Raw genomic sequence first — 25330 nt, 5'->3', positions numbered from 1 at the left:
GTCCAGACCCTGGAGTCCCCCTCACTCCTTTCTGCGCAGACGCAAAGACGTATTTCCGGGTACGACATGTAATATAAATAGGCTGGTATACCACTCGGGCGTCGGTTGAACATACGAAGCAAATGATTCCCATATGTCCTGTAGTCTCCTTCACCTATGGTGAGTATCGATCAAACCTGGGGTTATTTTACAATCAGCTACAAAGGCGTTAGTGATTTTACAAGCGTGCGTGTAGGTGCAATTCTGAGGTTAATGGATAGTCCTTGGACATCTCACTGTACCCTGCTGCTAACTGTTAGCTTAGCGTAACCCTGTATGTCTGTCCTCTGCAGTGCCCAGCCGGCTTGGTGAAGATGCCAAAATGGCTACCGGCAATTACTTTGGATTTACCCATGGCGCTGCGGCTCAGTACAGGTGAGTGGAGCCGCGCACCCTCAATTTTGGACTGCATCTGCCTCCATAGTGCTGTTAGAACTCTGAAGTCAGCGGAGTATGTGTATTGTACAGGTACATCCCGACTGTCTCCATTGTTCGGGCTGGGGGAGGGGGCACTGATCCCCCTGCTGCGGCAGTCAGATGTAAGCAGCGGTCCACACTGCACATGGCTGCGTTGGTTAACCAAAGATACTGCGTTGGTTCGATTTCTCCTCCAGTAAAACCGATGGTCGCATTACAAGCTAAACATGCTAACGTGTTAAATGTTGCGGAGAGTGAAAACAACCCTGCGTCTGTGAGGAATGTCCACGTAATAGTACCGAGTGCTGGATCCTATGAAGCGTTTCATCCATGTTACACATTGATTCACAGTGTGAATGTCGGGTTGTGGACTTTGGGAAGTTGTTGAAATAACCTGACACAGCCTCAATCAGTTCTGACAGACGAAAGGGAGGGCTGGGGGTGTTTAATGACGCATAGCCGACAGTTTAGAGGTGGGATTATGCCAGAAAATAAGTAGTCGATATAAATCGCCGTTTGACGCGGTCAGCAGAACGACAATCGGTGAAAAGCACTGTGTATAAGATTCAGTAAATATGAAACCTGGGGATACTTTTCGACTCCCAATTTTTCACCTGCTCTTTCTCCACATACACAGCTCAAGAAAATTAGGTTCACACTCAAATCACACATCAGAACTTGATGAATGAATCATTCAAGTTAAAAAATCTTTGAAGGACATGTTATAATTGCTGAGAACAAAATTATGTGATAAAGTTAAATGCATTCCACAATCATCAACCCATTGAGGGCTGGATTCAAAACCACGACTAAAATCAAAGTGTAAAATTTAAGTCACAGACTAATCCAGCTGGCGTGAATTTCATCCCGGCAATTTATAATGTGATTCGGTGCTGTGTGTGGGTTTCCACATGCCTGTATGCACTTCCGACACGCTCCTGATGAGTCGGCAGATGGATTCCTGGGGGATCTCCTTCCAGACCTGAATCGGGGCATCAGTGATCTCCTGGACAGTCTGTGGTGGTACTTGGCGGCATTGGATGCACTGACACATAACGTCCCATAGGTGCTCTATTGGATTTACGTCAGTGGAGCGTGAGGGCCAGTTAATGGCATCGATGCCTTCGTCATTCAGGAACTACCTAACCATTCTGACCACAGGAGGAACACAGGGCCCACTGCACCAGCGTAAGGTCTGTCAATCGCAGATGTCATCCTGGTACCTAACAGCGGTCAGGGTACCATTGTCTGTGCAACCCTCCAAGGATATGCCTCCCCAGACCGGTCATGCTGGATGATGTTACAGGCAGCACAACATTCACCATGGTATCTCCAGACTCTTTTATGCCTGCCCTGTGTTTAGTGGGAACCTGCTCTCATCTGTGATGAGAACAGGGCACAAGTGTGCTGTGAGTACAGGTCCCACTAGAGGACCTCCGGCCCTCATGCCACCCTCATGGGGTCTGTTTCTGACAGTTGCATGCACACCAGTAGCTTGCTTGAGTTCATTTGTTAGGGTTCTGGCAGTGCTCATCCTGGTCCTGCTGCTGGGTTGATGCCCTTCTACAGCTCTGTCCAGCACTACTTATGTAACGGCCGGTCTCCTGGTCTCTCCTCCATGCCCTTGAGACTGTGCTGGAAGACACAGCAAACCTTCTTGCGACTGCATGAATGGATGTGCCATCCTGGAGGAGCTGGACTACCCGTGCAACCTGATTGGGCTGCAAGTACTGCCTCATGCTACCAGTAGTGACGAGGACACTAACAGAACATAATACTAGAGAGGAATCAGTCAGGAAGGATTAGGAGAGAGCAATTGTCTGCAGCCACCGCATGCCAAACCATTTCCCCGCACAGATTGATATCCCTGAAGTTTAACTGACTTGGTGTTATACTATGACGATTAAGGGTTCCCTTAATTGTTTTGAGAAGTACATTTGACCAGCTGCAGTGTGTCTTGATGATCTCTCTGAAATTTTCAGTCAAGGTGCTGCACTGTGCAATCACAGGCCTGGTAGCTGGTGTTTCTAAACACATGTAATGATAGTGTACAGGTCTGCATGTGGTAACCCACTAGCCTATTCAATTCTGGAGAAGTTGTGGCTGGAGGGGTTGTCCATCCAGCAGCTCTCTTCAATGAAATATATGTATTGGCTCCAGCATATTTTTGCAAGTAAAAAATGTATTCTTAAATGAATAGTAATTTTGATTGTAGCTGTCTTATACATGTATATGGTAGCCATCATTTTTGTGCACCCGCTACAGTTTATAGGACTCAGGAAACGGGTTGAGAGATTAGGGACTTGACATTTAGTAAATGGTCATGCCGCTGGGGACTAGAACTGCTGTCAACCATCAGGAGGTCAATGGTTTGATCCAAATGAATGTGTGGGAACATGACATGTAGCTTAAAGAGCTTTAAGTGGTCGTAAAGACTCTAGAAGGGCTATGCAGGTGCAATCCATTTGCTATTCCAATTACAAGGGGATAGGGATGTCGCGACTCGCGATTAACCGATTTTACAATAACCGCAGTTTCATAACATCACGATTTCATAACTGTAAGAATTGTAAAAAATTACAATATCTAACAATGGTGTCCTGCCTCTCTCAAGTCACATAATTTGTGTGTTCACTGCACAGTGAAATCTCTTGCGTGTCACGTTTTGTGTGCACGAGCCACTGAAATGTTAGTTAAGAAGAGGCAACTGACTTATTTCCACCAACACTGGACAAAAAGTCCATTGATGAAGATCACAGCGAGAGGAGAAATCCTTGTTTACTTTCGATTTCTGACCAGCAACACAGGAGTGGCTGACACGCACACATACACACACACACATACATCTCTTTCTCTCTCTCTTCTAAACCATTGTAAATGTTTAATTCACCTATACTGAGGGGTATTCGTATAATTAAGACATGAAGAATGTGGCTTGAACCGGGACAGTTTACCTGTTTACTATTTTACAACAAGTCAACACCTCGCTCCCAAAACAGAACAACTTCTGTCACTAACCTAACACAATAAAAGTCCCATACAGATACACTGCTTAGGATGACTTGAAACACAAATTCACTGACTAACCTTCCACAATAAATAAAAAAGCTTAAATAAATTACTTTTAAATAGCCAAATGTTACGCTCTAAAAACTAACTGGATATTGTTGATGATAATTATAAATATTTTAGTTCATTAGCTGTATTATTAGCTATATATTCGCTATTGTGTGTTGTCTTTTTCCTCCTGTAGTATCAATAATCGTGAAACCGTGATATTTCCGCTGACAATAAAGGTGGCACCAAAATTTCATATCGTGACATCCCTACAGGGTTACAAGTGAATGTGGCAGATACATATGAAAGCGCTGGCACAGGGAAACCAAAGGTTTCCCTAAATGATGCAGAAAAAAACAGAGCAAAATGAAATTGTGTCAGACAATGGCAGTTACAAACGTCATTTCTGTTTGTGAAGATCAAATGATGCTGTTTTTAGCCAGTTCAACTATGTTTGTGTGTGTGTGTACGTATAAAAGTGGGAAGGACCTAGACAAAGGGAGAATGTGGAGCCAGTGCAGGGTGAGTGACTCAATGTGCATAGCTTTACAATAAAACAAGGTTTGCTTAAATAGAAAACAATGGGTTGTGATATGTATTAATATTATGGCCACAAACAAATCAATATATGGGTATGGGTAAATACGTTTGGTTCATTATGAATCTATACTAGGTTATACAACAGACACATTTGCACAGCTGGTTTGGCAAGTGGTCTGGGACACATGTTGCCATAATGTGGTCTAAGTGATTGGATCTCAAATAGATGTCTTGGGTGTGCTCGCCTCTTCACTTAGAGCTGTCCACCCACACATTAAATTGTTCACACAAAATACTCAATGCCCTGCCCAAGAGGTGTTTTATTATTTCAGAATTAGAATGCCTTACCTATTGTATAATTTAGCTTAATCAAGTGGTAATGTTTGCAAGGATGTGCTAATATTAGCGGTCAGATTTGTTGCTTTTCCATGAAACATTATCTCTGTTATATGACTGGGAACCTGGATTGATAAAAGCATTTGAGCTTCTACCCCCATTCGGGTGGGGCCACTGTATGCTATCATGTGCATCTGCCCTCTGAGAACAGTATCCTGAATTCTGACATCCTGCAGAGGGTGGTAAAGATGTCAGGAATGTTTTGATGGACCATCGTCAGGCAGACAACCAAACAAAGAGTGCTGCACACAGCACCAAAATACTATTCAAGTCTGGACCCAATTTTACGGACATTCTCAGGAGTTCATGTCTGAAAACTGCTTTACAGTAAGCTGTCATGTGCAACTAAACCAGAGTGAAAGAGAAGGCAGGTATTTAGCTCAGGACTGTCCGCTGCTGTAAACTGCAGGCCTGTGACAGGAACATGCACAGCTACAGCAGAAAATCTGTTTGAAGAGATCTGCCTGCTTGTGAGGACAACTATGAGAGAGACATAGAGCAGGGGCCTGTACTAAAAAGCAATAATTTGCAATTTCAAGTTTAACTCTTGAGTTTTCAGTCCTATAAAGCTGGTTCACCTCTTATGGGGATAAATCACCATGGAAAGTAATGCTGTTAACTTGCTCCAGAGCAGGTTAAGTTTCAGATACCAAATTCAGTGACTAATCAAAAGACTGAAAAGCTAGTCATCAGTCTGCATGATCCTGTCAGGGACTGTCAAATACTTAATAGCAGTATATGGCTTTTTAAATGAGTTTATTGGATTAATGATTCCAAATTTTCCAAATGTCCACTAATTAGATTGCGCCACATTGTAGTTAATTATTGGGACACTATGCTGTGGTCATTTCCCGTTGTCTTATTTTTATATACTAAATTCTGGGGGACCCCACATGCAAGAACTGAATATGCACAGCATGCAACCAGTATGGATATCATCCATCCAAAGTCAAATACTTTGTGTGTTATCAGCCAGGGGCTAAAATTAATGCCTATCTGCAGCACTAGCTTATCTTCAGCACTAGCAAACGAGCCAGCCAGCCAAGATACAGCACACACTTTGTTTCTTACCCAGCTGGTCAGGTGGAGAAAATTGTTTGCTTCAGTTCTAAAGCTCTGTGACCCAAAAAGTATTATTAGATATTGATGCATTCCTTTGTTGCTAACATTTTTGAGTGAGTCTGCAAATAATTTTTCATTTAATAATTTCAATACAGGAAGAAAATGGTTACATGATTCCAAATTAATTTTAACTTTAAGATAATAAACACGTGCACCTTTTTCTGTCACTGTTCTTTATCAATAAAACTGAACACTGAACTGTAAAGTAAATCCACTGTCGTAACCTGTTCATGTTCATCACACATGCTTTACCCTAAGTAAACAAAGTTGCAATTGCTAACCTTTGACATTTCTCCTTTGTATTGTCCTACTAGTCAGCAGCCAGCTGCCGGGGTGGCGTATACACATCCCACCACAGTGGCCAGTTACACAGTTCATCAAGCACCTGTGGCTGCACACACTGTGGCGGCAGCCTATGCTCCCACTGCAGCCACAGTAGCTGTCGCTAGGCCTGCGCCAGTCGCCGTGGCAGCTGCTACTGCTGCAGCTTATGGGGGATACCAGCCAACCCATGCTGCCACTGACTACGGCTACCCTCAGCGCCAGCCCGAAGTCCCTCCACCCCCACCACCAGTCACGTCACAGAACTACCAGGTACACCATGAGTATTTACTGGCTGCTCTGCCGATTAGCAAAATTAGAAAACATTTAGACAGCCGCCTCTGTGCCCTGAGTAAATTACTAATACAAAGTAGTAGATTACATTTTTTTATATAATGAATGGCTAAAGAATAGATTGATAGTTTTTAGCATTGTTTCAGGTTTATTCAACAAATGCAGGATAGAAATGTTAAAAAACATTGGGGTATTTAGTATTACAATGTGGCTGTTGGTAGGCTCGTTGTTGGTTCATGATCTTACCTGAACATTCTCAACTGTACACAACTATAGATGGAGACACATTCATATCATATCTAGATATGGACATCATTGTAATGCCAAGTGTAAATGGCAGTGATACAAAACAGTAGAGCTTTTACTTTGAAAACCACAAAACATTTGCTTGAGACTGAGACTGTGAAGAATTCTTCAATGTTTTAGATAATTACCTATACTCTAAAGGACACATGATAAATTTAGCACAATACCATTTTCATGACACAAATGAATACAACCTGCACACTGCATTTCATGTCGTGGCAAAATCCATCCATTCACATTGAAGCAACAGGAACAATTTGGGTTCCGTGTCTCATCCAACAATTTGACCTGTGGACAAGACGAAGAGAGGTTTGACCACCAAATCTTCAACTGTGTTTTACTGGTTTTCTTTGCAGGATTCCTACTCCTATGTCCGGTCTACTGCTCCAGCTGTAGCTTATGACAGTAAGCAGTATTACCAGCAACCCACTGCTACAGCAGCTGTTGCTGCTGCACAGCCACAACCCAGTGTGGCAGATTCATACTATCAGACAGGTATTGTAAATGCATTAATTTATTAGTTTATTAGGAACACCTAGCTAAACGTAATGCAGTCTTAATAAATTATACCTACAGATAGTCCTCCTTCATAAAGTTTATACTGTTTTTGTTGAAACTGAGTTTAAGAGTAGATGATTAAATTCACTTTTGTGTTTTCTAGCCCCCAAACCAGGATATAGCCAGGGGGTAACATCATACACCCAGAGCCAGCAGACACGCCAGGTGACTGTGATAAAGCCGGCTGCTCCCAGTCCAGCCTCATCCACTTTCTCCATCTACCCTGTGACCTCCACTGTACAGCCTGTGGCTGCTGCTGCTGCCTCTGTGGTCCCTTCTTACTCCCAAAGCCCAACATACAGCACGAATGCTGTTACCTACTCCGGTAAGTTGGCCATGGTAAAACCAAGAAGCCACCAAGAACTACACCATGAATGTTTGTCAATATAAGATAATTGTTAACTTAAGTAAAAAGGAGGGTTCAAAAAATATAATTAATGCCAGCAAGGCCTTTGCGTTTTACTTTTCACAACCCAAACTGAAAACTATTGCACTGTACGTCGCCAAATATCAAAAGCGATGACATCAGCTTCAAGCTACACTTTTCAATGCCAATAATAAAATGCTAAACATTAACACAATAAACTATGATGGTGAGCATGGTTATCATGCATCATATGGAGCCTTTTCAAAGGCCTATAATATAAAAGTGTACTGAGCAGGCTTTAAAGGCATAGTTCACAGAAAAATTTAAATTCACTTAACTATTCACCACTGTGCCGATGGAGGGATGGTTGAAGTGTTTAAGTTCAGAAAACACTTTTGGAGTCTTAGGGATAAACGGTTGTCTGTTCGCTGTCCAGAAGTGTATTCACTCAAGCACTTCACCCACCCCTCCATCTGCATAGGGGTGAGTCGATGGTAATTAGTGATTTAAATGTTTTGGGTGAATTAACCCTTAAAGTTGGCAATGCCCTAACCTTTCCAGGAACCTCATACTCGGGCTATGAAGCTGCAGTTTACTCGGCCGCCTCCAACTACTACCAGCAGCAGCAACAGCAGAAGCAGGCTGTGGCAGCTGTAGCTGCAACAGCAGCATGGACGGGGAACACTTTCACCAAGAAGCCCCCCTTTCAGAGTAAGCAGCTTCGGCCCAAGCAGCCGCCCAAACCCCCTCAGATCCACTACTGCGACGTCTGTAAGATCAGCTGTGCCGGTCCACAGGTGAGTTCAGTATAGCGCACAATGACACCATTATTCCAGTATGCTTAGTATGAAGCGCATACATAAATGTGAATATTTTAAAATTGTCAGATGAATTGGGTCCTTCACATACAAACCATTAATTAAGTCCACTGTTTGAAGTCAATCTGATCCTAGAGTTGTTCTTCTAATCTTAATTGATGTGTTGTTCCCAAGTCGATGGACAGGATAAGGACAAACTATACAAATATAAATGCTGTGATGTTTTTTAATTTATATTCTAAAAATCTTTATCTCTCTGTCACCCCTCAAACATCAAATGCATTAGACGTACAAGGAGCATCTTGAAGGGCAGAAGCACAAGAAGAAGGAAGCAGCACTGAAGGTTTCCCAGAGCAGTAGCAGCAGTAATAGTGGTGGAGGGGTTTTGGCCCGCAATGCTCAAAACCAGCTCCGCTGTGAACTTTGTGATGTTTCCTGCACTGGCGCCGATGCCTATGCTGCCCACATTCGTGGAGCTAAGCACCAGAAGGTATGAGTGGGGTATTATCAGTAATTATATTATTAAGACTCTCTCTCTCGCTCTCTGCGATAAATGCCAAAACATTTTCTGTAATCTGAATGCTCTGCTTTAGGTTGTGAAGCTTCATACCAAACTTGGAAAGCCCATTCCATCTACTGAGCCCAGTATGGTCACTCAAACATCGTCTTCCACCACGGCTGCCCCCAGCAAAACGACCACAGCCACCCTGAGCAGTTCCAGCACCACCAGCTCTCTATGTGCTTCTGCTTCCTCCTCCCCTGCCACCAGCTCCAGTCCCACCTACCTGAAGCCAGTCAACATAGTCAGCAGTGGTGTTGCAGGTGGCAAGAACCCATTAGCCAACAACCTCTCTGTAGCCAACTCTGCCTCAGCTGGAAAGAAAGTCAACACCCCCAAGATCACTTTTGTCGGTTAGTAAACACATGTTGAGGGTACAGGTCTGTCTCACTGTAGAAGCACAATCCTTTGTTGTTCAGGAACATTGCCCCTGATCAGAAACCAGCTGGCTTTAGTAAGTCTGGTCTTATTCTTCAATTAAGATTAATCTTCCTATGAGGGTGGGGACGTAGTCTGCACTATTTTGTCTCTGAAGATTATACAAGCAGGAACAGCTAGAGTGAGCTGTGATTCGCATGTGACACACCATTGCTGCAATTTGTTTTGGTAAACCAGAGTTCCTCTAATACATAATTCTGGTTAGCATATGCTTTATTGTGCTACACTGTTATGGCTGGTTTAATTTAAGTATTCCTATTAAATAATCCATTATGGAGTTTTTCTTCAACTGAACTCCTACCATTTGGATATCCCTTTTTCAACTTCTATCTTTATTGGACACACAGCAGGACATGGACCAACTGTTACAGGATAAATCTGATGCAGATTATGCACATAGCAGAACCACAGTAATAACCTTTCTATATATACACGAAAGGATACTCAGTTTATAGGAATCATGAATCCCAACATACTTCAAACTGGAGACCAACTGAAAAACTTATTTTCACTGCAACACACAAGAGATATTTTATCACAATTATTCACTTTCTGAAATCTAGCTGTAAGATGCAGCTGTCCTGAATCTGGCCATTTCAAATAATTGTATTCTATAATAGTTTTTATCATACACAAATCCTTATGTAAAACCATGTAATAAACCCTTAAAATGCAGAACTATCTACATTGCCATGTGGCTGTATTGAACTACAAAACATGGAATGAATTGAAATCCAACCATCGGGTTGGTGAAAGTATTAACTACTAAATCTGACCACCAAGGGCTACCTTACCAACTTGTCATATTGTTTTGTTATTTAGGACTATCTAGTAGAACTAAGATTTAACTACATTGTAATTTCTGAAATGCAGGTGGAAATAAATTACAGACAACAGTAAAGATTGACGAAGCCAGAGCAGAGGCCAAAGTGGAGGCGTGTAAGCCTGTGGTACCCTCTTCAGGTGCTCAAGACCCCAAGGCAGAAGTTTCAGACTCTCTGTCCACATCAGCTCTGGCTGCACTGCAGAGTGATGTCCAGCCAGTCGGTCATGACTATGTTGAGGAAGTAAGTTTTGACCCTTGCATACATGGGCTTAAGCCAGCCTACACTTTATGGAGCGGAAATATGTTTAAATCTTGAGTGTAATATGTGAAACTCATTCTAGGTCAGAAACGATGAAGGCAAAGTCATCCGCTTCCATTGCAAGCTGTGTGAATGTAGTTTCAACGACCCAAATGCGAAGGAAATGCATCTTAAAGGACGAAGGCATCGCCTGCAATACAAGGTTTGTAGACATGTCTGTACCTTGCCACAGAATTTTGATACACCTTAGAATATTTACCAGGTGTCTCAGTGCAGGGCATGCAGGAGTAGTTCTGCATTTCAGCTATATCAAGATTTTCAAGTGATGCATATTTGCTCTTATATTTGAAAATTTCAGGTAAAACATGTAACACTATTTTAATGTTCTGTTATGTAGAAAAAGGTCAACCCAGATCTGCAGGTGGAGGTCAAGCCCAGCATCCGAGCCAGAAAGATTCAGGAGGAAAAGATGAGAAAGCAGATGCAGAAAGAGGAGTACTGGAGAAGAAGAGAGGAGGAAGAGCGCTGGAGAATGGAGATGAGGTATGGATTTGGTTATTTTCTATCAGTGTTTAAGGTAGAGACATGTATAAATAGTCACTTATCCACTGTTGGGAGTGGTGGGGTGTTGTGGAGCAAAATAAAAAAACCTGAAACCATGAGATGAGCTCTTGTTATTACTTTCAGGCGTTATGAAGAAGACATGTACTGGAGACGCATGGAGGAGGAGCAGCACCACTGGGATGAACGACGTCGATTACCAGATGGAGGGTACCCACAGGGCCCTCCTGGCCCTCCCGGTCTACTCGGAGTGCGACCTGGCATGCCTGGCCTCCAGCCTCAAGGGCCTGTGGTAAGGCATGGTGTCTGTGTAGTGTTACTAAGTATATTGTAGGACCTTACAATGGTAACACTTAATGTTCAGGAAATGGTTTAATTTCCCACCCAGTGTGACGTGAAAACCCCACAACATTGTCAGGAGTTTACTTTGGGTAGTCTGCCTTCTTAGGCAGAGCTAAGAGAGTCTTATTTATTTTCTCTTACCCTGTACTCGTGTTTTATTTCAGAATTCAATTTGAGAGGGAATCATTTTTAAAACATGATTAAATAGTTGCATCAGAGGATCGTATACCTGCCTTTCTTAACTACTTACGGCTTCTCCTTCAAATCTCCCCTTGACCAATCAAACGTTTTTCATCCGGGTCAAGGAATAGTGGTTAGGAAAGGAGATTATTTAGACTTTCTGACCGCAGCCCCGGTTCTTGATGATATCTTTATTTTCCCCATTATAATCAAACAAGTAGCCATGACTTTTTTTCAGATTCATATCATGTTTGAATATCATGGAAATTATAGGTCACTGATTGAAAGCTGACATTCTATCTACAAAGATTTCACATGTCAAAAGATTGATTATTATTTCTGTGGTCAGTTATTGTTCAAGGTATTATCTTAATGTGTGGATGTAAAACGTTCATCTCGGACCAAAAATAAGTTTGAATATGATCAAGCACACTGGATATTCTGATATGGAGAGTAAATACAGAATGCTTTGACTTTTCAGCAAACATAATATATGGTTGTGTTTATTCATAAGTCTGGTAATTTTTTTATGTGCTATTCAGGGGTCGCAATATTATTGCACCATATTTACCTTGTAAGTAAAATGCATTATTGCAACTTGAAAACACAAGTGAGCTGCAGAGTGACCATTAATAATCATAGAAACTGAAAATGTAATCTGATAATACAATGTGATTTCAGCTGTACGCTGGTATAATCCCCTGAGATGTGCCTGAACATCAGGAGATAGAATGACCATCTGAAAAAAGTCATGTGCCTTTTGTATGTTTCAGCCCCCACGCCGTCCTGATTCTTCAGATGATCGTTATGTCATGACAAAACATGCAGCCATCTACCCCTCAGAAGATGAGCTCCAGTCCATTCAGAAGATCGTGTCAATCACAGAACGTGCCCTCAAACTGGTCTCAGACATAATTACAGACCAGGACAAGACCAAGGAAGAAGACCAGGAGAAGAAAGAATCCAGCAAAGACAGGTGGGACATTTCAGATTGTCTAGTGTATGCAGCAGCGTTGGAGGGGTTAGACTTCCTTTGCATAGAAATCATTTTCTTGTCCGTTTTGCTAACCTGCCCCTGCCTGAAAGCGGCACAGCTTAGAACCATAACTGACCCATTACTCTGTAAAGTTAATTCATGTTCAGTTTTGTGGAGTTTGGGTTAGGGGACTTATATTTTAAGTCCCCAATATTTTTATATATATTTTATTTCAGTCAGTTAAATACTGCCCCATCACTTAAACCTAGGAATGTCAACCAATGTTGTTTAAGATATTTTTTTATAATTGATCTACTCACAGCACCTTCCTTTTCATTACTTAGGCTAGATTTATTTATTCCTCCTATTAAGCCAGGAAGGTCAATTTTTGCTTGTCCTGATCTGGATCTTACAACGAAAAAGGTGCTATCAGACAGTGAGCAGTAACTGCTGCTGTTTGAATAATTGGCAGAAATAAGTTATGATGTGGTGGTGGCTTCTAGCTACGAGTTGTGCTTATTTTAATCTGTATTATTATAATTATATTTTGTATTCATTCATCTGCTGAAGAGGTATTCATTTAATAGAGTATAGAGCTTCTTCTCCTGTACTGGTTGACATGGTTGCACAGCAGCAAAGTTGACAAGGTAGAACCATCATGAAGTCTGACACTTGAACAAGCACAAAGCTGTGCATGTTCATAAGAGCGGCAGCCAGCCTCCCTCCCCTTGTCGCTGCTGCATTGGAACATTAAAATATGGCTAACAATCTGAAAGCAGCTTTAATTGAATAAATGCAGCCAACTAGTGAAATGCTTTGTTCTGCTCCATACTAGTGTGATCATCAGTCAATTTGGCTTTTTAGAATGCAGTCAGAAGTCTATTTTATCACTAATATCTCTCTATTCTTGAAAATAGTGATATACATTGTTTATTTCAAAACAGCATTCTTTATTTGAAGGTATTGAAAACGTTTTCAGAATATTTTATTTGTCTTTGCTTATTTTTCCTTCTTATCTTTCTACTGTCTAGAGCCCTGAAGGGAGTGATGAGGGTTGGAGTCCTGGCCAAAGGCTTACTTCTGCGTGGGGACAAAGATGTCAACCTAGTCCTGCTCTGCTCAGAGAAGCCCACCAAAGACCTCCTCAGCCGCATTATGGAGCACCTGCCCAAGCAACTAACAGTACTATCTTTACAAATGTTACTGAAATCAGCACTTGCCTCATTCTTTCTTGAGACCAGTTTGTCTTTGTATAAGTTCTAAACACACACAAACTACCTTAACCCACCAAAAACAATTTTCCGTCTTGTGCACTAAATCAGTGGATACATGCAGTCAATTAGAAAGATTCATTACTGAATAGTGGCAAGCAACATTTTCTTAACATTAATTACACTAATTGTGTAAACAGGAACATTATTACTGGGTTAGGTTCAGTTGAAAGCTGAATTCATGGTGCAGTTGGTAGGCTCTGTAGTTACACAGCACAGTTTTTTTCTTTTTGTTCATGTGTGTTTGTCACACAAGTGGTCAACTGTGACAAAGAAGTAATGCAGTGTCCTGTGAGTTGCTGTCATTTGGATTGACCCCAGCTTTTCTGTATGAAATAATATTGAGTGTCCTTCCAATGAATACAAACTATGGTTAAATTATCTATGGGGGCACTGTATCAGAAAAAAATAATTTATATTTTTCCATTGGCTCAACTGCATCAGTAAAGTGATTAAACTGAAACTGATCAAAAACCATCTTAGAAACAGAAATATAGAGAGGAGGCTCTCAGATCAATGCTGTCCATTGAGAAGGATGTCCCAACTGACCATAACATCAATAACTTTTTATAAAGGATTCTCCTTCAATTTAACCTGTTTTGCAAGTCTCTCAAGACATAAACCTTTTTAAATGGTCCTTGTATGCTGGAGCAATCTTTGGGATTCAGCATTTTTACCAAACAAGCATTGCTGTTCTCTGCTGACAGGGGACTGATAAATGCATCAGGTCCACCACTGCTTGGTATTCCATGTAAACTAACTTACCTATGAAGTGGCCACTGAATGTAGATGACTAGGTATGCTCTATAGAAATAACTGTTAGCTAGTTGTATGAAAAGCTGACTTTGAAAAATATTATTAATACACAATTTCTTTCAGATGGTAACACCAGAAAAATATGAGGTCAAGGGATCTATCCAGGAAGCAGCCATCATTCTGACGTCCTGTACTGAGCCAAAGATGCAAGTGACAATCACGCTGACTTCACCTGTCATCAGAGAGGAAAATGGCCGGGATGGAGGTTGGGAATCCCATCACAGCCTTCCCATTGCACCTCTTTTCTTGTCTTTCTGCTATCTCTCTATGAAATCAGTTTCAATATGTTGGTTGACACCCTTGAAGAGCACGGTCCTGCTGGCACTCCACAAAGATTGATTCGTTGGGTTTTCAATCAGATCACTCTAGCAACTTGCACTTCATGCATGTTTCATTTGGATTATTGAAATCAGAAATGAGAGGGCAACGAAGGAAGTGCAAGGTCATCATATCTTATGACTGTAGTTGTGGTCTTTTTCCCCGAGGGTATATTTTGCGCTGTTTATGAACTGCATCAATTTCTGAAAACCATTTCAATGAAACACTATCTTTTGATAATCTGCTGATATTGAGACTCCTAATTTAGCCATTTTCTCAATGATTTCTCTTTGCACATCATGTGCAGCAGATCACCTCTAGTGTAACATTAAAAAAAAGTGCCAGCAGTATTGCTCTTACGCTTTTTGCTCTGTAACTCTTACCTCTCAAATGCTATCTTTATCCTTTGAAACAAAGCATGATCAGTGTTTGCATTGTGTTGAGTCTAGTTATTCCCAGATGAGATTCTATTTTGTTTCCTGTGTTACAGGGGATTGTGTTTCCATTTTACTGTTGGCTATAATCAATGGGAGACATACATTACAGGATCTTTTTCCCAAAACTTCTTTGACATGAGGAGACAAAAAAGACAATTCCAGCAGAAGGTGAACAAATAAACAACAGGAGGCACTTACTTACCTCAAATTACAGTTGGAAGTAATTTTACAAAGACGTTTGAACTTTGCAATATTGTCTCAAATGAATATTTGGCCTAAGGCAGAGAAATTGGATATTATGTTCCCACAGGAAACAAATCTTCCTTTTGTGTACTGGTGAACAGTTCACCATGCTATGGTCCCCTGTTCTGAAGTGCTCCCCTGAGTTGATTGCCATCTTCCTTTACACACATAGGAATCTGAATTGGGCTCCACAGGTTAATATGCGATAATATTTAGTGTTTATCCATGACAAGCTTTTGTCATTTTTATTTGAATGTCAAATGGAAGATGAAGACACATAATCTGAATATGGACCATTTTCTCTTTTGAATTAATTGACATGGAAAGATTGAGATAAATCATGTCCTGTATTGTTTTGAAATCTGATCATTTCAAATAATTCTTAGGGGAGTATTGTTAAGAGTTCAGGTAAGACGGCTATGACAGAGGAATCTTTGGTTGGACCCGAGGACATCCGTTGGTATACAATGATTGTTGGGGTCTAATTCCAACCTACTGATTGTAGGTATGCATGCAGTGATAGCCTAACCCCTTTTGTTTGCTGTTAGTTCTCATGTTTGTTTTCTCTTCTTCAGCACCCATTGCTTCCTCCTTTTTTTATACTTGTAGCAATATTTCTAAGTACAGCACAAAGACTCTTATTTCTTTGAACACAAAAAGAGAGGGGAAAAAAACAGTTGATTGTCTCCCATTAGAGGTTTAGTAAGGCCCAACAGCTTCGGAAGGATTTTTGACCAAGGTTTTCTCACATCCCAAAAACTTTGCCACACCTACTATTGCCATGCCACTTTTTTATCAGGTCATTAGCCACAGAATCCCCCCTCTGTCCCAATGCTTCAGTGAAGAAAATCTACTAAAATTGAAAATTCCCATGGCCCTCATCAAGGTAACTCCAAGCTTTGTCACACAATTACCTGATAAAATGGTATCGGCTTCAAAACATTAGTGAGCCTGCACCCATGTAATTTAGCGAGAGTGTTGCTTTCCAAACACATTAGTCCATTTGTCTTCAATTTTAAGTTGATAAATTCATACTTTTATTTTTTTTAGAGAATCCAATGACCAAACATGTCGTACACTTTTAATCTATATCCATCAACTTACTTTGGCAATATGTAGATTTTTATTTAGTCTTTTTTTTTATTTTTTATTGCCAGTAGACCCTTGGAAATGACAAAATGAGCAACCAATTGTAGATTGTCATGGGAAACACATTGGTATGTGTGGCATTGTGTTTGTTCTCTGCCAGCCTCACTGACCTGGTCAAACACCCATTCCTCATCACCATTTTGACACTTCAAATCCATTTTTAGATGTAACCTCGGGTATGGTGAAAGACCCAGCGGACGTCTTGGACAGGCAAAAATGCCTTGACGCTCTGGCTGCTCTGCGCCACGCTAAGTGGTTCCAGGTTCGGAACATCATTTTACTTTCTTATTGTAGCCTTATGAGATGCATTATTTATTTGTTTATTCATTTATTTATGTTGTACACATTTGGTTTTCATTTTATTATAATGATGAAAATTATTACTATTTGACGCAAAAACGAATAATTCAAGGATGCCACCTATTACAATGAAGATCTGATCAATGTTCATCACATGTATTGATTTTAAATCTAAGTTCATCCGAAGCTCTTATGGAACCAAAATTTAAAGAACTGGCATCCTTGTATTCTCTTTTCAATTTTCTGCATTATGGTTACATGTGATTCCATAAGGCTGCACAATAACATGCACAAAATTGTGCCATCAAGAAGTGCTTTCATGTTCAACATTTGTATTGTTTTTATTCTATATATTTTGTAGAATGGGGATTGAGGGAAAAGGAATATCTGAGTAGTTTCCTGTGATTCTGCTACCTGAGCAAAAGCACAGGCAAAGTAACGCAGATTTCCTTGGCTCTTTCAGTCCCTATACTCTTCTATCAAGTGGACTCTTGTACTTTTAAGTACTTGTTTGTGAGGTTCCTGGATAAACCTGGGGTCAGGGTTTAGAAGATGGCAAGAAACGTCCTCATTTCTTGTGCATCTTGCAAACTTTGAACTCCCTTACTAACTATGAGGTACAAGACTACTGGGAATGGCAGCTGCTTGCAAACTCATACACACTTAAAACCATATTCAAGCTTCCATTATGCACAGTAGTGTTTGGACCTCTATGACAGCTGATTCACTTGTTTGGTCCATCTAATGTCATGCTTTGTCATTTTGTAAACCTAACCTTTATTACATCAAAAGGCTAGAGCTAATGGACTTCAGTCTTGTGTGATCATCATTCGAATCCTACGAGACCTCTGTCAGCGAGTTCCTACATGGTCGTCCTTCCCAGGATGGGTAAGTTTGTTATTCAGACATGCCAATGAAACATTCAAAGACCTTTATGAACTGTGTTCCTGATGAAATTGTGAAAACTGTGAAATCTTTTGTGGTTAATTTCAAAAACGTTGACCCTAGTTTAAGCTTTGTTGACCAAAGAAAGCCTGTCAGAGGACCTTTTGAGAATCAGTAGAAATTATAACTGCTTTTCAACTGTAGCACCAGTTTTGATCCATCAAAATGAGCTGCTGTCAATGTCCTACTTTATGATGACTGTGAAGCAGGAATGTAAGTACAAACTAGATGTTAATATTGTCAGTAATTGGTCTTGAGATTAAAATTATTTTATAATTATTGATGACTTCTCTACATTCTAGAAAGTGTCTGGTTGAATAGAGACTGAGTGATCATGAAAAATCAAGAATGCGATAGACGGACAACCTAAAACATAAAAAACACTGAATTACCCTGCTTCGTGTTAAAAGACATTTTATTGTATAAAAGTTATGTATTATATCTTTTTACTTTTGTCAGCTATTCTTGGTCCTGGGATTTAAAGTCAGCTTGTTTGTTTATTTATTGGACAAATTAAAAGCAGTCTGGCGTAGTTGTCAGAAGATTAGTTGAATAAGTGCGGACATTAGGTTTGTTTTCATCAAGACCAGTAATGAGCGTTCTCGTCAAAAGAAAATAAAAATAAAAGGAGCTTCTAAAACAGCGCATTGTATGAGTACAAATGCAGTTTTGTGGAAAGGTTGTCTGCTTTGCTGTTTTTTGTCAGGACTGCTGTGTTGATTTTACTCCCCAACTTCGTAGACCTAAGTGGTCTTGTTTTCCTGGACAATGCTACACTCGATGTGTAATACACTTTACATTATGTTAATTGGAGACCTGCCCAGGGAGTACTTCAGCTCTCTGCCAGTTTCAGCGAGGATTGGCTCCAGCCCCCTGAAATGCGTAAAGGATAAGCAGTATAGATAACAGAGAGCTTTTCTTGAAAGTTAACACCATCTCTGACTATCTCTTACATCTAATTTTCAGTTGATGAATGGCTAACAAGAGAAAGCACAATATAGCAATCTATCTTACCCACTCCACCTCCTGAGATGGCCTATGAACAGAATATCTGCAGCTATAGAACTAAGATGTTTGTTCAATTCATCATTGATTGATTTTTGAATAAGGCTAGGAATTATCCTTAAAGCACTGTAATTATATTGTATTTCATGTTTATAAGTAGATGCATGTGTTTGCCAGCTATCTAAAGCATCTTCACGGTTCACTCTACTCAGGGCATGGAGCTGCTTGTTGAGAAGGCCATCAGTAGCGCCTCTGCCCCCCTCAGCCCAGGTGATGCTCTGAGACGGGTCTTTGAATGTATCTCTTCTGGGATTTTACTCCCTGGTAAGTCATTGTTTAGTGTTATAATACTGTACATAATTGTGATCTAGTAATGTCCTTTAAAAAAAACAAATGCAATTATTTGTTGACCACAAGTAACTGAAATGGTGTGCAATACTGTTATCTGTCTTTTGGCAGTAAAGCAAAAGGAATTCTCTTGAAGGGTTAGGGTGTCAAAAGTGCCATCACCAAATTTGCCTCACAATAAATGGAGTGAACCCTGCGAGCTAGTTCAGGCAGCCAACTCGAGCTGCGCTGCTCCAATCATGTGACACACATCATGTGACACACCTGATTCTCCACAATCATCTATTATACACACCCACCTTATTAGACAGCCTATTTAAGCAGAGAGAAATTTCCCATCAACCCTTTGCTCACACTGCTGGTTATTTTTTTATTTTTTTACAGGTGGGCCAGGATTGGTGGATCCATGTGAAAAGAAGGCTGTCGATACCCTAACAACCATGGGAGAGCAACAGAGAGAGGACATCACCTCAAGTGCCCAAGTACAAGCTCCTAATAATAATAATAATAGTAATTACTTAAATTTATATAGCACCTTTTACTTGATGCAGGCCTTGTTTGGGAGCCATTGGGGGTAAATGAGGGTCAGGGTGATTTGCTACCAGGGCTTAGTGCAAGTGAGAACCCTGGCAGCAGAGTTCTGCACATTTTGAAGTCTGTTCAGGACATTTTCTGCTACACTGGATAGGACTCTATTACAGTAATCCAGACGGGAGGTGATGAAGGCATGAATGTAGGTTTCTGCCACGGAGTCGGGGAGTTAAGGCAGGAGTCTGGAGATGTTTTTGAGGTGAAAGAATGCGGATTTAGTGACGGATTTGATGTGGGATTGGAAGGAGAGGGTCGACTCAACAATGACACCCAGGTTGCGGACCTTGAGGGATGGGAAGATGGCGCAGCTGTCGCCCATGAGCTCAGCCTTGTTACTGTTAAGTTTGTGAAGGTTTGATCACATCCAGATTTTTATGGTGTGAAGGCAATTGACGAGTGACTGGGTGGAAATTAAGGCCATGTTGACGGATGATACGACCAAGCGGAAGCATGTAGATGGTGAAAAGAATGGGGCCCAGCACTGAGCCTTGCGGAACACCTTGAATGTGTCTTCTGAATTATTCATCCAGTATTGAGCAGAAATAGATGAAGGAATCAGAATAAACAGTTTCAAGTGGTGATCAGATAAAATTTGAAATGGCAGAGCAGATTCTTTAAGGATGTAAACATTAATTGTGAATTATAAATTCACAATTGTCTCTTGTAGAGTCTAAAGCAGCATCATTTGGTGTTAAATTGTGTGTTTTTTGGCACCAGCTTGTAGACAAGACGTTGCTCCACATGAAATGGGTTTTGAGGAATCATTCATGTCATGCGCTCTGCTGGAGGTTTCCTGTGGCTTCCCCTAACTAACTGTTTGGAATGTTCTTTCTGTTTTTCTTTACAGTTTGCTCTGAGGCTGCTGGCATTCCGTCAGATCCATAAAGTTTTGGGCATGGACCCTCTGCCGCAGATGAACCCTCGCTTCAACATCCGCAACAGCCGCAAGCGTCGCCGTGACAACAGTGATGGGACAGACAGCTTTGAGGGTGAAGGCAAAAAAGACAAAAAGGATTATGATAGTTTGTAACTTCTGTTATTAATTTAAAGTAATCTACATACAAAAGTGTACTAACATGTTGTATGCGGTGTCTCGTGTGTATCTGCTTTTTTTTTGTAGCTGCAAATGTACCAGTGTAATCTCAGAATCTCAGCCTCACTTGTTATTACACAAACAAAAATTGTCAGTGTACAGTTTTAGTTGTAGATTTTTCTGCCTAAAGTTGAGACTTCTCTGTTCTAGATAAAGCAGTTTTTACCTGATGTGCTTCTGCTGCTGCTCCCCTCTGACCTGTGTTTGTTTGGTTTTAAGTTGTGAGGGATTAAGGAAATTATACCATCAGAAATGAAGCTAGACTTCTCTGTATTGTGGCTCAAGAAGATAAGGAAAGATACATGTCAATGCCTTCATTCATCTGTACAGTTGCATTCAGAGGTGGTCTGTATTGTTGTTACTATTGTGAAGCATTTATTTGGCCAATTGAAATGTCAAAGTTTTTCTTTTGAATATGAATTACTGTACTTGATGCAAGTGATGTTGATACTGTGGTCTTGTTATTTACCAATGCTACACTATGATATAAGACAATAGTCAGAGAAGTGGAAACATTAGTTATTAGGCTTCATCCTCTGGGCAACACAAATAGCTGTACGGGTCTTTCCCCAATGCTATGCTGAAGATAAAAGACCGATGGGGCATTGCACAAAGCTTCAGCAGAACGTTAACTGTTAGTTATTTGTTTCTAGTGACGCCCTTAATGTAGTTTTGTCTTTTGATTTTCATATGTATATGAAAATATTTGTATAATATTTAGATAAACTGCTTTGGTTTGTGGAAAACATGGCCATGTTCACATTGTGTAATGTTTTGGCTTTTAAAGTGTAATAAGGTTAATAGGGATCTTTATTGGCTTGCTTGCCTTTTAATTTAGTTAGGTACTAATTTGAATTTGATAAAGAAAACAAAATAAATCAATGTCAGTGGAAGGGACAATGATGTAACTGCCCTTCAGCACAGGTCCTGTTGTGAATGGCTGCTGTGCTATGCATTCTGGTTTAACAATTCCATCAGCAGAATAAATACGTTTCCAGATTGAAAAACTGTACCTTGGTTTCTCTCATGGTGTGTAGTGAAAATACAGTACTTCAGGCTGGGGTCAGCATTAAGCCTATTTTACAAATGGATGTGTTGATGGACCCCGAAAGTTTTCATCTTAATTTCTGAGTTGCAGATTACAGGTTCATCGTCAGATGTGGGGATAGGCAATTAATTTGAGGTGTAGTTGACCATGTATTGGTGGCCATATTACTTGAAGTGCAGAGAAATGTGGAGCCTAACTGTTGCTGGGATGTGAGTGTGGTTGGAATTCTAACAACAAATCAGTTGCACTTTGGAATTGTAACATAAATATGTGATTGTGTATCTACACCAGCTCACACTGACTGTCGCAGTCTCATACTGAACCTGAGGCAGTTCTTTATCTTACATTCTTCACAGCATGGTTTCCCAACTCCAGTCATGGTTTGGAGAGATCATAAATATTTCCCCTAAGTGACTGAACATACAACTACATTTTAAATCAAACATGAATTACCCGGAGGAAGAAAATCTGTAATGGTCAGTACACCCTGAACAAAATGTCAGGGACTATTCAAATAGGCACAAGGACAAATTTTGTGTAACATAAGAAACTAGAAAAGAGCTAAAAAATGAAGGGCACTAACTCATAAAGAGGTCAATAAGAACACAAGTTTTACTCAACCAAACATAACGACACTGACCTCACAAATGACAGGGAGCTTATAAAGACATGGAAAAACACAAAGGGGGACTGTACTCACTACTAACATTAATTAACTAACAATCTTAAGATTGTTCCACAAGGTTCTGTCCTTGGACCTATACTCTTCACCTTATACATGCTCCCCTTAGGCAACATCATGAGAAAGCACCACATGCACTACCATTGTTAAGCAGATGACACCCAGCTGTAAATTTCTCTGAAGCATGATGAATCTAATCACTTAGTTCAACTTCAGGAATGTCTCAAGAACATTAAGGCCTGGATGACTCAAAACCTCTTACTTCTAAATTCAGACAAAACTGAGGTCGTTGTAATCGGCCCTAAACATCTTAGAGTATCACTGTCTGAACAGATACCTTGGATGGTGTCAGTTTGGCCCCCAGCTCAACTGTGAGGAACCTTGGAGTTATGTTTGACCAGGACATGTCATTTGACCAACATATAAAACAAGTCTCTAGGACAGCTTTCTTCCACCTGCACAATATTAAGAAATTAGAAACATCTTGTCTCAGAAGGATGCTGAGAAACTAGTCCACACATTTGTTACCTCTAGACTAGATTACTGTAATTCCTTATTATCAGGATGCCCCAGGAAATCAGTAAAAAGTCTCCAGTTGGTCCAAAATGCTGCAGCACGAGTGCTGACAGGAACTAGAAGGAGAGATCATATTACTCCTGTCTTTGCCTCTCTACATTGGCTCCCTGTAAAATTCAGAATAGAATTCAAGATCCTGCTCCTCACATTTAAAGCCCTTAATAATCAAGCCCCTTCAAAGACCTGATAACACCATATTATCCAAATAGATCACAGGCTCTCTTGTGGTTCCAAGAGTCTGTAAGAGTAGAACAGGAGGTAGAGCATTCAGCTACCAGGCTCCTCTCCTGTGGAACCAGCTCCCACTCTGGGTTCAGGAGGCAGACACCATCTCTGCATTTAAAGTTAAACTGAAAACGTTCCTTTTTGATAAAGCCTATAGTTAGTTCTGGATCAGGTGAGTCCTGAACCATCACTTAGTTATGCTGATATAGGTCTAGACTGCTGGGTGAACTCCCATCATCCACTGAACACTTCTCCACTTCTCTCTGTCTCTCTGTCCCCCCACATTCATTCATTTATAGATAAATTAAATGTAATGTAATGATAGGATTTGGACCTGGACTCTGCTGACTACTTAATAGAAGAGTTTTAGGTTGTTCAGACAGGTATGAAGGGGCCTGTCCATTTAGGATTTCCTATCAGGTTAGCGGCACCATGGTCCTTTTCTGACATGTCAAAAATAGGACATGTCACAGGTCTACAGCCAGACCTGATGGTGATGCTACAGTTACATGGTTGCCATTATAAACTACTAGGAGCCCTCTAATCTTACACCTGGCACAAGGTACAACCATTTTGAACCATGCTCCTGCTGCAGCACCTTTTTTTAATGTCGTTTTTAAGGTTGTTTTAAACCCATAGCTTAGGTCATTGTATGGGAAATCTGATGTTGATTATGCCTTTTACTGGACTTTAGTATTAAGGTGGAAAACACTCCCACTGGATAATAACTGAGATGTGTGGAAACGACCCAAGGATCATGCACACAGAAAGCTGACTTCCTTTTGGCTCCACACACACACACAAAAGTATATTCCTATGGCTACAACTCTGTTAGACTTTTCAAAAGTTCCCTTCTCCAAAGCCTTTGCTATAAAGGTAAATCATAATCTTAAAATATGAGCAAACACCTGTTCATCCCAGTCATTTAACAGAGGCAAACAACATTCCTTTCAAATTCACTGTAAAACACTTGAATATACATTTATCTTAAGAATCAGCTGATAATGAATGTGTGGAGACTAAACAATAACTTTTGGTTTCATATTGCAATACAAATATTTAAATGCTTGGATGTGATTTCACTATTAAAGGAGGTGATCTCTTTTTCACCAGCAGCTCATGTTATGTAAGACTTATAGACACTTATACAATCACATAGAAACAAAAGCATAATAAATAAATTGATTGGAGTGTGTAAATGGAGTGTATCCAAGGAGTTGTTAATGATTGAAAAGAAAAGGCCCTTTGTATTTAAATACTTTATTTTTACATTGAGGGGACCCTCTCTATGAAGGCCGCCATGTTTTTTTACATTAGTCCAGACTGGACAAACTAAACACCTTTTGAGTTTTTATGACAACTGAAGCTACCACAGGTTCTTTATCATGTTTGGAAGAAGACGGTGAGGTGAGGGGTGCTCAGCTGCAACATGCAACTTCAACACTAGATATCACAAAATTCTACACACTGTACTTTTAAGCAAACTTTTCTCAAAATCAAAATGTTAATGGTTTTGTCATGGACAAGAAAAACGATGACTTTCTTGTAAATCACATTTTTATTCTTGGGAAATTCCCCAAACACAATATAATATACAATATTTACGTTAACGAAGGTAAAACCTGGGTTTAGTGTACTTCATAATTTCTTACATAAAAGTTATGAAAGGAAAAATACTCTGAAACGTACTAGCATAATAGATGATTATAATATTAAATATACAATATATGAAAAAGCACGACTGCTGAGTCTCCACTAGCACACAAACAACACACGTCTGTATTATTGTATATGACTTTATGGTGCTGACTGTGAACACTGAAAACTCGAGTCACAGCGCACACAACAGCATACCAGCACTTCCGGTGATTAAATTCAAAATAAACATCTCAACACGGAAGTCATCA

The 25330-nt window shown here is 40.4% G+C and overlaps 1 protein-coding gene across 2 annotated transcripts; it reads left to right on the top strand.

The window, feature by feature from the left end:
* zfr (zinc finger RNA binding protein) lies at positions 1–21904 on the top strand. Of its 2 annotated transcripts, XM_020102378.2 has the most exons (20): positions 1–159; positions 333–414; positions 5886–6165; positions 6849–6987; positions 7154–7375; positions 7979–8214; positions 8522–8725; positions 8829–9147; positions 10106–10299; positions 10400–10519; positions 10715–10860; positions 11005–11170; positions 12174–12376; positions 13408–13558; positions 14527–14668; positions 16775–16872; positions 17703–17798; positions 19073–19184; positions 19593–19690; positions 20647–21904. In XM_020102378.2, exons 1-20 carry the CDS (start codon positions 123–125, stop codon positions 20827–20829), a joined length of 3228 nt encoding a protein of 1075 aa, XP_019957937.2. In that variant the 5' UTR covers positions 1–122; the 3' UTR covers positions 20830–21904. The 2 variants fall into 2 exon arrangements, 1 of the variants encoding a protein (XP_019957937.2); XR_011240776.1 differs by lacking the exon at positions 16775–16872.
* Positions 21905–25330: the final 3426 nt, after the last annotated feature.

This window comes from Paralichthys olivaceus, chromosome 4 (genome assembly GCF_024713975.1).
Source record: "Paralichthys olivaceus isolate ysfri-2021 chromosome 4, ASM2471397v2, whole genome shotgun sequence".
NCBI lineage: Eukaryota > Metazoa > Chordata > Actinopteri > Pleuronectiformes > Paralichthyidae > Paralichthys > Paralichthys olivaceus.
The sequence above is the reverse complement of the archived record's forward strand: the minus strand, read 5'-3'. Positions and strand labels throughout refer to the sequence as shown.